This window comes from Acinonyx jubatus, chromosome A1 (assembly GCF_027475565.1).
Source record: "Acinonyx jubatus isolate Ajub_Pintada_27869175 chromosome A1, VMU_Ajub_asm_v1.0, whole genome shotgun sequence".
Taxonomy (NCBI): domain Eukaryota; kingdom Metazoa; phylum Chordata; class Mammalia; order Carnivora; family Felidae; genus Acinonyx; species Acinonyx jubatus.
The window spans coordinates 2,177,377-2,191,852 of NC_069380.1; the positions used below are offsets into that span (position 1 = coordinate 2,177,377).

The 14,476-nt window shown below is 38.0% G+C and overlaps 1 protein-coding gene across 3 annotated transcripts in view; it reads right to left on the reverse strand.

The window, feature by feature from the left end:
- The window catches only part of ZDHHC20 (zinc finger DHHC-type palmitoyltransferase 20), a 70,503-nt gene that overhangs the window by 7,653 nt on the left and 48,374 nt on the right, over positions 1 to 14,476 (reverse strand). For all 3 annotated transcript variants that reach the window (XM_053206559.1, XM_027064530.2, XM_027064532.2), the window contains exons 8-10: positions 7,412 to 7,544; positions 3,510 to 3,636; positions 268 to 357 (exon numbers count right to left, since the gene is read on the reverse strand). In XM_053206559.1, the coding sequence (XP_053062534.1) occupies positions 268 to 357; positions 3,510 to 3,636; positions 7,412 to 7,544 (350 nt within the window). The remainder of the gene's footprint in view (positions 1 to 267; positions 358 to 3,509; positions 3,637 to 7,411; positions 7,545 to 14,476) is intronic.

The following is a 14,476-nucleotide window of genomic DNA, read 5'->3' on the forward strand; positions in this document are numbered from 1 at the left end:
TTTCTAGTTCAACTATTAATAGCAATAGCAAGCATTCTCTTTCTTACTATTAAAAGTGTTATGGTTTGGATGATAAAAAATACGGCTGTCTTCAACATATTAGGTAAACACCCACATTAACTCTCAGTTAAAAACCTTTTATGTAGAATTTCTCTTTGCCTATGTTGGCTCACAAATTACTACTGTATTTATATGTGTGTACAACACACGCACACACACAGTTTGCTTTACAATGAATACAGAAAAACTTGATGACAAGAAGCACACCTTCTAGCATATTCATTTTGATCTGTAACAGGAGCTTGTTCTGGATCCATCCCCACAAGGCGAGTTGGAAAAGTGCACCCATCACCCAAGCTGCATAATGAAAAATATCAGCAATAATTTAAATCATATTAATGTAAATCAAAGTGTTCAAATTTAATAACCATTCTTCAAAGTCACAGTATAAAGAAATTATATGTTGTCATTACAGAGAATAATTCTTAAAATTTTCTAATTTAGAGGGTTGCTCTTCTCTTATAATTTACATGTATTTAAAAACAGTATCTTTCATGACTACTAAGATTATAATGCCTCTTATAAAACCTCAAACATAGGTATTCAAGTACCAGGGAAGCTGATAATGAAAAACTTGGGTAATTAAGACTATAATTATTATTAAGATTATGCTGCCTCAAACACAGGTAATCAGATATTTGGGTAAGTGACCTGCTCACCACTATCAGTTAGGACATCATAAAGGCACAAAATGGAATTCAAGATGTAAGTTCCACATATTTATTCATTTGACAAGTATTTATTAAATGCCTACAATGCTCTGGGTACTATTATAAGAGGTAGGGATAGAGCAGTGAACAAAGGAGAAGAAAATCTCTGCCTTCAAGAAGTTTACAATTAAAAAATTATAGACACATCTTCACATTTTAAAAATACCAAAAGTAGGTAAAACGGACTTTCACTTCCAGCCAAGATGGGTTAACTGGTAAATGTGACCTCCTGTCATGAACAACCAGAAAACTGAATACTATATACAATAACTATTTTCCAAACAGGCAACACAGAACTGTAGTGTCTGAAAGAAGAGAAACCAACCAAGTGAGTCCCAGCTTTCTGCCAGGACCTGGGCACCACCAGGGGAAGCAGAGCAAGGTCGTCTCATTGAATTGAGGTTTCAGAGATGCACGTTTCAAGGTGATGTGCTTGAATCTACTGGACAGAGCTGAGGAAGGGCAGATACGCAGAGGAAGGCCTATGGCAGTGTGCACAGCATTTCACTGGAGTCTCGTGGTGAATGCTAAACTACACATGTGAATCTGGGAGAAGAACAACTGGGAAGTACGAGAGAACAATCCATGAAGCTCCTACAGCACTGGAAGGCATTCGAATCTGACCAGCCACACTAGAGAGATCTTACTGTACGTCTGGATTCGGTAGAGACCCCAGCTTGCTCTCGCCTGTGTTGCAGGGCTAAACCTGCCCTAAAGAAAATGCTACTTTAAACCCAACGTAACAAAGCTTAAAACAGCCTCAAAAGGACCACACTAAAAACACAAGTAACTGCCAAAGGGAGAAAGCAAAATTTAACACACAAAATTCAAAATGTCTACCACCTAATAAAAAATTACTAGCATGAAAAGTAGGAAAATGGGATCCACAGCTAAGAAAAAAACAGTTACTAGAAAAGAATTAGAAATGACTATGAAAACTTGAAGCAATCACTTTAAATTAGTGACTATAAATGTCTGTGAATTAACAGGAAAAATGGACATAATGAGAAGAGAAATTTAAGATATAAAAAAAAGAACCAAAATGAACTTCTACAAAAGTTCAGAAGAAAAACACAATATTCTGTGCATTCTGAAAAACACAATATCTGAAATGAAACATTCATTAGATGAGCTTAACAGCAGAGCGGACATCACAGAAGAAAAGATCAGCGAACTATCCAAACTTCAGCAGGTAGAAAAAAAAGATGGGGGGTAGGGAAAAACAGTAACGACCTGTGGGTCACGATCAAGCAATTTAACATACATATATTTAAGGGTGCCCGAAAACCCAGTGCAGGGAGAGCATGGGCAGACATGATTAAAATTATTTAATTGTGATGAAAACTATAAATTCATAGATCCAAGAAGCCTAATGAATCCCAAAGAGGATAAACACAAAGAAACCATACATCATATCAAACTGCTTAAAATCAGTGATCAAGATAACATCTTAAAAGAAGCTAAGGAGGAAACAAAAGACCCGGTAATTTACAAATAGTGGAATAAAGATGAATGAGGCTGATTTCTTGTCAAAAACAATGCAATCTGTAAATTAATGGAACAACATCTTTAAAGAATGGGGGAAAAAACAACCAAACCAGTCAACACTGAAATTGCTACTTAGAGAAAATAATCTTAAAAAATACTAGTCCGTGTTCTACCCAGTCGGAGTGGACGACCTTGTAATACAGGAGACAAAGGAGATTGGTACACTTAAAGATACAGCGATAGGATCTGCCAAATGAAACACAGAAAAAAGACTAAGAAACGGGCAGCGCATCGCTGAGCTGTGGTAGAACTTCTCGTGTACGAATATACATGCATTCTTCTTATTTGAAGAAATAATGATTCAAACACTTTCCAAATCTGATGAAAGTTATAGAATCACAGCTCCAAGAAGTTCAACCAATTCCAAGCACAAGAAAAACGAACAACATACCAAACAATATATACCAAGGCGCATCCTAATCAAACTGCATAAAACTAGTGATGAAAAGCCCATTTTAAAAGCACTCAGTGAAAAAGACACATCACATGCAGAGTAAAAAAGAATGACTGCAAACTTGTCAGACAAAAATGTAACCCAGAAGACCATTAAAGCAATATCCAGAATTATGGGCCAAGCAGAATGTTTTTCAAAAGTGAAAACAAAACGTTATTTTCAGACAAACTATAGGAAGTGCAGCAAATGAAGAGAAGAAAATCCCGTAGCATGGATAAATATGTCATTCGAATTTCAAATATTTTTTTCCTTTTCTGTAGTGACTCTGATACATAGATAAGCCTAAGACGCCTGGGGTCTGGGTGACAAGGAAACTATGAATCATCTCAAGCATTTATTTTCATTTAAATTTGAAGTTAAAAATTGCATTATGTGTTGGGTCTTCGATTTAAAACACAACAGAATGATCTGTGATGGAATCTTTGAGATGTAGCTGGTAAGTATAAATTCTTACCATTTTCTACTTCAAACAACTTAATTACATTTTGCAGGAGAAAGTGATTGTTATTTTTATGAATCATTTTTTCCGCTTTCCAAATATATGCCCAAACCAAACCCTCTTTTGCCCATGTAATAAAAAACATGAAAAATAAAATATTTTATATAATCAAGATATTCTGAGCTTTCATTCTCCAGGCCCATAGGATGTCATATACAGTATCCTGTGAATCTTAACACATTTAGCCAGAGACTATCACAGATTCTGTAATTTCTGAGACCTGCGTTTTATAAATTACCTTGAAAATATTGGAAGTAGCCAGTATTTCTTTTCATCGCCAAAGACTTGTCTCCAATTTTTACTGCATCCAAGAGAAAAACCATTTCCATCAGGTCCATATGAAAATGTGGGTGAGCGGAATGATTCTGTTATAGATACACAGATTAAAAAAAAGAATTAATCCACTGAATAATTATATAAGGATGGAAAGTAGCAATTTTCTTGCTTACTCTTTGATATCAAAGTTTTATAAATATAATTTAAAACAAATATTTGTAACAATTAAAAGAAACTTCTCAAACTTATTTGGGAAAAAAATACTACCTCGGAGTATTTCATCATCTTTATAAAATGAAAATGTGAGAAGAATTATCTAATATTACTAAAAAATCTACTGAAGTGTGTTCATTATATCTCCCTTAAAAAACAAAAGTTTATGGGGTGCCTGGATGGCTCAGTCAGTTAAGCATCTGACTATAGCTCAGGTCACGATCTCACGGTTCCTGAGTTCAAGCCCTGCATCGGGTTCTGTGCTGACAGCTCAGAGCCTAGAGCCTCCTTCACACTCTGTGTCTACCTCTCTCTCTCTCCCCCTCCCCCGCTCACGCTCTGTCTCTCTTGAAAGAATAAAACATAGAAAAAATACTTATTTTGAGACAGAGAGCATGTGCACACGCATGCAAGTGGGGGAAGGGCAGAGAGAGAAGGAGAGAGAATCCCGAGCAGGCTCTGTGCTGACAGTGTGGGGCTCGAACCACATGGGGCTTGAACCCATGAACTGTGATAGCATGAGCTAAGCCGAAATCAAGAGTCAGATGCTTAACTGACTGAGCTACCCAGGCGCCCCTGTATCTCCCTTTTAAAAAAAGATATGCTAACTCTTGTGACTTCACTCATTCATTACTTATGAAATGCTTACCACGTGCCTGTTGGCACAGTACCAGATGTTTGAGATCCAAAGGTAAATCAGATGAAATTCTTAAAGAACCGACAGTCTAATAAAGTCTAACAAAACTGCACTGTGACACAGATACAGGTGTGAATGGGGGTGGCAGTACTTGAACATGATCTTGAACGATGAATAAAAAAAGAGGCAGATGCTAATCAGAGACCATTATTTCAAACTTGGCTGCTAAATGATCCATAGTGAGGGCTGAAGAAAGATACACTTCTCACCAGAAAAATGAAAAATGTTTTTTTTTCCTTTATTTAAAAGTACAATGCGTTTTAGCATGTTTTATAAGCTATGGGTAAGAAGCCAGGGAGAGAGGAATTGGGAAAGGTTGATGATACAGAACAGTAAAGTAAAAACTGATGCAAGAAAATTCTAGAAGAAATGGGACAGCCTCTAGAAGAGTTCTAAAGATTAACCTTAGATACCAGAAAAGACATTTGTCCTCAGAATTTGGAGGCAGCGTGACAGTGATGGGTTTGAAAGGAGAAATGTCTGTGTGAGGTTACAAGGGTGGGGGGAAGGCGGTTAAAAATTTACCTGTGGCAACTTCTAATTTTTTCAGAAACACACGACATGTGACTGCCAAAGAGAGTAGAGGACCCAAGTGAGGTCTGAGACCTGCACACATCACTGTGGGAGTAAGACTGCCTTCCCCAGCTTTCTGCACCTCGACATACGTGTGGATAAGGTGAAGCGCTGGGGAATGCAGGCAAATTCGGTGGCATACAGAAAAGGAGATGAAAGGATGAAGAATGGCCAGACAGTGGAAACTTCCAATGGAATTCAGGGACTCCTCAGGTCCAAGAGAATAAAAGGTTCAGCATTAGTTTATGGGAATGATTAGCCACCACAATCAAAGACAGCTTGCCTGTCTGGGATGATCGCAGTTGCCTGAGTATAGAAACTCTTTAAATTGCAGAACGGGCCTCAAGGTAGGTAGGTGACAGTAATGGAGAGGGGTAGAGGGGACACCTCAAAGGACACAAGAGCAGGACTCTGGAAGAAGCAATGCAGAACCAGCCCAAGGTCAGGAGTGTGGAAGGTGAGGCTGTAAAGGAAGTGGAGCGTCCGGGTAATGATTTTTCGAAGTGTGGGTTAAAACACCCGGATAGGTGTTTTCCACATCCAATAGGCTGTGAAATCGACTCAGTGGTTTGTGACCAGCATTTCTTTTCAATGAACTAGAACAGAAAGTATTAGAGTACATTGCAAATAAAGATTAATAATGTTTTATAAATTTTTTGCTTATTTTATTTATATAATTTTATAAATGTGTGCATGCACTAGGTCACGATACAAATGATGCCTTTCTTGCTGGAGTCACAGGCAAAAAAGTTTGAAGAAGACTATTTAAAGAGAACGGGTTTCCCATGAAACACTGCTCTCTCATAACAACAACGCTGGGCAGGAAACGAAGCAGGATTAGAACTGTAAGTGTTCCAAGTGTTAGGGTTAAAAAGTTGAGGTGCTCAGGCTCCCATCTGAAGCAGTCAGCTATGACTCAGCTTCAACTGAAGGACGCCAGATAGGAAACCGGGCCCACTGTTACCAGATTTACCAATTTCTGAAAAGAATTCTACTTTTCTATAGGAAATCTCTCCCTTTCTAGTTCGGGTGGTTCATAAGGACTGGACTTTCCATGTAGGCTGCCTTTTATCACTGCCGTTAAAGACAAGGAGATGGCAGGATATCTGTGAACAGGGTAATGAATTAACCACTAGACACCAGAAAGTTTATTTATACAGAAAAGGGAGGAATGCATGTTGGGACTGAAGGAGGTGGGCTGGGAAAGAAAGGGCACAGAAATCTTTACCATGGAGCCCATCATGCCTTAAATGACTCAGTAGAACACAAGGTTAAAATAACCTAGAGACATATCTAAAAGTCTCCCTGAGATGTCTTTATCTTTCTGCATTATAATCTATCTGCCTCTAATTCTCCTGTTAGACATATGGCTTTAGATGGCAGGGAGTCTTTGACTTTCCTATGAAACAATGTGACAAATCCCTATTTTGTCTTTTTTTTTTTTTTTAATTTTTTATTTGAGAGAGAGAGGGGGAGTGTGAGCAGGGTAGAAGGGCAGGGAGGATCTCAGTTAAGCTCCATGTTTAGCACACAGTCCAACGTGGGGTTCAATCCCATGACCCTTGGGATCACGACCTGAGCCGAAATCAAGAGCTGGATGCTCAACTGACTAAGCCACCAGGTGCCCCAACAAATCCTTATCTTGTACTTTGGTACATTAGCCAATGCCTAAATATTTCGATTAGAGCACGGTAGCTGCTTACACGCTAATAGCTTAGTTTGAGCAATGAATGCCACATCACCCTTATTTAGGAAATGTTTGTCCAATTATTTTAATACTTCACTGAGTTTCTCCCCTATATTGTACTTTAAAAAATGAACAACAAAAAAAAAGGAAATAAATACTGATATTAGTGATATAATACATAAATTTCACTGTCAACTGACATAAAGCCATGTTAAAAACACTACTCAATCAGGGAAAATGCCAGTCAGTGTGCAATCAACTGTGGGGGAAAAGAGTAAAAGACACATGTTTTAGCTAAAAAAAAAAAAAGCTGTAAATGAGGATTCAAAATTTTTTTTTTTTGCATTCAGAGAATGAACTTCCTTATAACATGTAAATCTACTATCTACCTTTATAGGTTGATTTTTGAAAAAGCATTGTATAAACACAAGAAACAGCTTTTATTTACTAAAATTTATGCAGTCGGTTCTTTTATATACAATGCACCACTGAAAATACATACAAAAGCCAAACTCATTTCCTCAACCTTCAAAATAATGAACGTTTACATTTATTGTACACCCATTGTTCTTATCCAGTCACAGTCTTAATACGGAACTGTTTTACACTTCTTTAGCATCTATCTTCTCATGATACTTCATACTCGTTTATGGTCATTTTCCTAAATAATTAGGATTTCTTTTAACCTACTTACCTATTGTTGTTCTGTTTCTTCCAACCAGCCAGCAGTGGTAGCTGAAAAGTGACAGGACGCTGATGAAGAACATTGTAGACACAAAGAAAAGAAAAAGTACGTGGAACTTTGCACGTGTATCAGAGAGTTCATTCTGAGGAAGGAAAAAAGAAGACTCAACTTTAGAATCGTCAGCCTCTAAGATATATTATTATCTGGTTCTTCCTAAAGACTGCCGAATCTACCAAAACTCTTGCCAGATATGAAGACTATGGAGTAAATTGAGGTAATAAATCCAAAGGCAACATCTCCAAAAACAGAAAATTGGCATTATCAAAGGAGCTTGCTTATATAAAAGGTGGAAAAAGTCATTTTAAAAATTACTCTTAAACATTTAAAAATTTTAGTAATGTTTTCAATAAGGATGCACTTTTTTGCTCAACATTTTCTTTTGTACTTTACGCATATCTTCATATGCTTTCCCCAATATCCAGGATATACAATGGCTTTCCTTATCTATGCCAAAATATTTGCTTATTTTAATGACACATGCTGCTAATCAGACACTAACTGTGATAAATTTATCTTTAATTTCTACTTTTGGAACACCACAGCAAATATCCCCATGCCCTCAGTTGTCTTGATTCCTACCTTTTTTATCCTCGTTCAATTCCTCCAGTCTTTTTCGGTAATTAGCAGTTTTGGTAAATACATTTACCACAAGGTATTAGTGAATGGAAACAGCTTCTCTGTCACCCGTTCTTATGGCAATATTCATTTTAACAGAAGCAAAACCTTAACCTGGAATTATTATCTATTAATAGGAGACAGAGGAAGCCCTTAAGTGTTGGCTCTTAAAATAAAACCGTCCATATGGTTTTCCACTAGAGCACGAGGTGGTTCTGCTTGACTGAAACATTGTTTACAGGGTAAATGGAAGGTTTTTAGCATTAGATGATTCTTTCATCTTTTTCTCTTCTCTCCCAGAGTAACCACAATGTGTTTTCAATACATCAAGTGATTCTTCTAACTTCCCATCTTGTGAAGCAAATGAGTTTTATACGTATTTACTAGAAATGTCACAAGAATGGCATGGCAATGATGTTCTTTTACCTTTGGACAACTCTCTGTAGATTTCCTGCGGCAAAGCTTGTACAAATAGAGATAATGTATTAAGAAACCAAATTTTATACAAAATTATCCTGAACACTACTTTTATAGATCTTTTATGTTTTGAAGGAACACTAAGATGTTGCTCTCTAAAGGTCGTTGACATTTCCTCCAAAAACACAAAAGAGAACACAGACACGAATATTTAGCTCTTCAAGCACATTCAAGGTACACTTTAAACAGACACTTTTACACTGTTTTTAAAAATGGAGATTTATATCTAGGAAAAAATAAAATTCATTTTTTTTTTTTTTAGCAAATAGCTCTTATTAAAAAACTTCTGATTAGTGGTTTCTTTCTAAAAACTGTATCTGAGAATTTCTTACCACCTTCACTGCTACCGCAACAGCCTTCTCAGAGGTGCTGTCCTTTACCCTGCCGTCTAGTTTCAGCTCGGCAGTCAGGGTGACGCGTTACAGTGAGACCACGTCACTCCTCTGCTCCCGTTTCACTCAGCGTGAAAGACAACATCCTTGACACTCTCCGAGGCCCACTGCCTGGGCTTCGCATCACTCCCGTTCTCAGTCATTTTACTCCAGCCACACTAGCCTCCTCGCTGTTACACGAACACGGTGGGGGTGCGCCTACAAAATTTGGGGCCTTTGCTCTGAAGTCCAGATGTTTTCTCAGAAGTCTTCTCTCGGATGTCCACTAACTCCCCTCAAGTCTTGGCTCAAATCTTATCCTTCTTATTGAGATCTACCCTGATCACACTCTTTTTCAAAAATTGAGATATAACTGACATGTAATGTTAGTTTTGGTTGTAAAACATGATTTTACACATATATCAAAATGATCACCACAATAAGTCTAGTTAACATCCATACCACAGGCACAAATTTCTTCTCCTAGTGAGGAGATCTTTTAAGAGGTACTATCTTAGCGACTTTACAACACATTTAACTATAGTCACTATGTTGTGCATTACATACTCAGGACGTATGTTATTTTGAACACCTTCACCCACTGTGCCCACCCCCCATGCATTGTCCCTGACAATCACCAATCTGCTCTCTGTGTCTATGAGTTCAAAAAGTTTACATTTAAGTGACAAAAACAGTATTTTTATTTCTCTGACTTATTTCACTTAAAGTCCTCCAGACCCATCCATGTGGTCACAAATGGCAGGATTTCCTTCTTTTTATGGTTGAGTAATATTCCATTGTGTACACACACACACACACAGTTTCTTTATCCATTTGTCTATTGATGGATACTTAGGTTGTTTTCATTTCTTGGCTATTCTAAATAAGCTGCAATGCACACAGGGTTACACATATGTTTTCAAGTTAGTATTTTCATTTCCTTTGGATGAATATCCAGAAGTAGAATTGCTGGACCATACAGTTCTAATTTTTTGAGGAATCCTTATACTGTTTCCATAGTGGCTAAGCCAATCTACATTCCCACCAATGGTGCATGTATCCCCTTTTCTTTATATCCTCGCCAACGCCAGTTATTTCTTATCTTTTGATAATAGTTGCTCTAAGAGGTATGAGTTGATGTCTCACCCTGTGGTTTTGATTTGCATTTCCCTGATTAGTGACATTGACCACTTTTTCATGTACCTGCTGGCCATCCATAGGTCTTTGGAAAAATGCCTGTTCAGATCCTCTGCACATTTAAAAAAAAAATTTTTTTTTAACGTTTATTTTTGAGAAGAGACAGACAGAGCATGAGCGGGGGAGGAAAAAGAGGGAGACACAGAATCCGAAGCAGGCTCCGGGCTCTGAGCTATCAGCACAGGGCCTGACACGGGGTGCAAACTCACACACTGTGAGATCATGACCTGAGCTGAAGTTGGATGCTTAACCGACTGAGCCACCCAGGCACCCCTCCTCTGCACATTTTTATTTTTTTAAATTTACATCCAAATTAGTTAGCATATAGTGCAACAATGATTTCAGGAGTAGATTCCTCAATGCCCCTTACCCATTTAGCCCATCCCCCCCCCCCACACCCCCTCTAGTAACCCTGTTTGTTCTCCATATTTAAGAGTCTCTTAGGTTTTGTCCCCCTCCCTGTTTTTGTATTATTTTTGTTTCCCTTCCCTTATGTTCCTCTCTTTTGTCTCTTAAAGTCCTTATATGAGTGAAGTCATATATTTGTCTTTCTCTAATTTCATTTAGCATAATACCCTCCAGTTCCATCCATGTAGTTGCAAATGTCCTCTGCACATTTTTTAATTGGTTTTTTGGCTACTGAGTTATAGGAATTCTTTGTATATTTTGTCTATTACCCCCTTATCAGATAATATGAGTTGCAAATATCTTCTCCCATTCAATAGGCTGCTTTTTTGATTTGTTAATAGTTTCCTTTGTCTTCTTAGTCTGATGCAGTCCCACTTGTTTACTTCTGCTTTTGTTGCCTTTGGTGTTAAATCTAAAAAACATGAAGGAGCTTACTGCCCATGTTTTAACCTAGGAGACTGACGGTTTCAGGTCTTATGTTCAAGTCTTCAATCCATTTGGAACGGATTTTTGTATGATGGAGGTAGGGATCCAGTTTCATTCTTTTGCATGTGGCTGTCCATGTTTACCAACATTACTTATTACAAAGATTGTCCTTTGCCCACTGTATATTCTTGGCTCCTGTGTCAAAAATTAACTGACCCAAGATTCATGGGTTTATTTCTGGCCTATTCTGTTCCATTGACCATTGTGTCTGTTTTCATGCCAATACCATATGGTTCTGATTACTATAGCTTTGTAATACAGCTTGAAATCAGGAAGCATGATACCTCCAGCTTTGTTCTTCTTTTTCAAGACTGCCTTAGCTATTTGGTGTCTTCTGTGGTTCCACATAAGATTGCTTGTTCTATTTCTGTGAAAAATGCCATTGGAACTTAGTTATGGGGTTCACTGAAATCTGTAGATGGCTTTTGGTAGTATGGACATTTTAACAATGTTAACTCTTCCAGTCCATGAGCACAGTTAACTTTCCATTTGTTTGTGCCTTCGACTGCCTTCAGCAGTCTCTTATGGTCCCCAATGTATAGGTCTTTCAACTCCTCGGTTAAAGTTATTCCCTAAGTATTTTGCCCTTTCTGATGCCAGTGTAAATGGGATTGTTTTCTCAATTTCTCTTCTGACAGTTAGTTACTAATACAGAAATGCAACTGATTTTATACCCTGCAAATTTACCAAATTAGTTTCCTAGTTCTAACAGTTTTTGTGAAGTCTTTTATTTTTTTTCTGTTCACATAATGTTTATTGATAGACTAGCATAAAAGGATGGCTGTGAAAATCATATAGGTATTTTCATTGAGAAGACATACCCACCCTGTACTTCCCAATTCTTAAAAGATACTTTATGAGGTTTCTAAAATAATGTAGAGTAAAAGTGTATTTATATCATCCCGTTTTTTTTGTTTTTTTTTTTAATGTTTATTTATGAGAGAGAGAGACAGAGCATGAGCAGGGGAGGGGCAGAGAGAGAGAGAGAGAGAGAGAGAGAGAGAGAGGGAGGGAGAGAGAGGGAGAGAGAGAGACACACACACACACAGATTTCGAAGCAGGCTCCAGGCCTGTCAGTACAGAACTGTCAGTACAGAGCCTGACACGGGGCTCAAACTCATGAACTGTGACATCATGACCTGAGCCGAAGTCAGACACTTGACTGACTGAGCTACCCAGGCACCCCAATCATCCTGTTTTTTAAATTTAAATCCAACTTAGTTAACACGCTGTAATAATGATTTCAGAAATAGAATTTAGTGATTCATCACTTTCATATAACACCCAGTGCTCATCCCAACAAGTGCTCTCAATGCCCATCACCCATTTAGCCCATCCTCCCCACCCAACACCCCTATAGCAACCCTCAGTTTGTTCTCTATAGTTAAGAGTCTCTTATGGTTTGCTTCCCTCTCTGTTTTTATCTTATTTTTCCTTCCCTTCCCTTCCCCTCTGTTCATCTGTTTTGTCTCTTAAATTCCACATGAGTGAAATCATATGATATTTTGTCTTCCTCTGACTTATTCTGCTTAGCATAATACACTCTAGTTCCATCCATGTTGTTGCAAATGGCAAGATTCCATTCTTTTTGATTGCCGAGTAATATTACATTACTTACACACACACACACACCACATCTTCTTTATCCATTCATCAGTCAATGGACATCTGGGCTCTTTCCATAATTTGGCTATTGTCAATAGTGCTGCTTAAACATTGGGGCGCATGTGCCCCTTCAAATCAGCATTTTTGTATCCTTTGGATACATTTTGGTGGAGTCTTTAGGGTATTCTAAACATATGCATTATGCAAAGATAATTGTACTTCTTTCCTATTTGAATTCCTTTTCTTTTTCTTGCCTAATTGCTGTGGATAGGACTTCCAATACATACCATGTTGAATAAAAGTAGCAAGAGTGGGAATCTTTGTCGTCGTCTTCTTTTTTTTTTTAATGTTTATTTTTGAGAGAGAAAGCATATGCAGAAGGAGGCGCGGAGAGACAGGAGATAATCCCAAGCAGGCTCCATGCTGTCAGCGTGGAGCCCAGTGTGGGGCTAGATCTCACAAACTGTAAGACCATGACCTGACTAGAAATCAAGAGTCCAACACTTAACTGACTGAGCCACCCTGGCACCCCAATCCTTATCTTGCTCTTAACCTTAGGGGAAAAACTTTAAGCTTTTCATCACTGACTACGATGTTAGCTATGGGCTTGTCATATATGGCTTTTATTGTATTAAGATATATTCCCTCTATAACTACTTTGTTAAGAATTTTTATCAAAAATGGACATTGAGGGGCCCCTGAGTGACTCAATCGGTTAAGCCTCTGACTTCGGTTCCGGTCATGATCTCATGGCTCATGAGTTTGAGCCCCGCATCGGGCTTTGTGTTGACAGCTCAGAGTCTGGAGCCTGCTTCGGATTCTGTGTCTCCCTCTCTCTCTCTCTGCCCCTTCCTTGCTCATGCTCTCTCTCAAAAATAAAATAAAACATTTTAAAAAATGGCCATTGAATTTTGTCAAATGTTTCTCTGCATCCAGGGAAATAATCATATGATTTTTTTCCTTCATTTTTTTAATCTGGTACGTCATGCTGATTGACTTAAAGATGCTGAACCAAACCTGCATCCCTAGAATAAATCCCACTTGATCATGGTATATGATCCTTTTAATGTATTCTTTTTTTAAATGTTTATTTATTTAATTTTGAGAGAGAATGCACAAGCGGCGGGGGGGGGGGGGGGGGGGAGGGGGCAAAGAGAGAGGGAGACACAGAATCTGAGGCAGGCTCCAAGCTCAGAGCTGTCAGCACCGAGGCCAACCCACAAACTGTAGGATCATGACCCAAGCCAAAGTCAGATGCTTAACTGAATGAGCTACCCAGGTGTCCCCTTTTAAAGTATTCTTGAATTCAGTTTGCTAATATTTTTTTTGAAGACTTTTATGTCTTTGTTCAACAAGGATATTGGCCTATGATTTTTTTTTTCCTTGTAGTGTTCTTGTCTACTTTGGGTATCAGGGTAATACTGGCCTTATAAAATAAATTTGGAAGTGTTCCCTCTTCTATTTTTTTTTTTTGGAAGATTCTGAAGACTGGCATTAATTCTTTAAATGTTTGGTTGAATTCACTACCAAACCATCTGGTTTCTGGACTTTTATTTATTGGGAAGTTATTAATTTAATTTTGTTACTAGCAATCTGTTCAGATTTTCTATTTCATCATGACTCAGTCTTGGTAGGTTGTATGTTTCTAGGAATGTATCCATTTCTTCTAGGCTGTCTAATTTGTTGCTGCATAATTGTTCAGAGTAGTCTCTGATGATCCTTTGCATTTCTGTGGTATCAGCTGTAATGTATCCCCTTTCATTTCTAATTTTGAGTCCTCTTTCTTTCTTGATGGGTCTAGGTAAAGGTTTACCTATTCTGTTTATCTTTTCAAAAAACCAACTTTGGCTTGTAT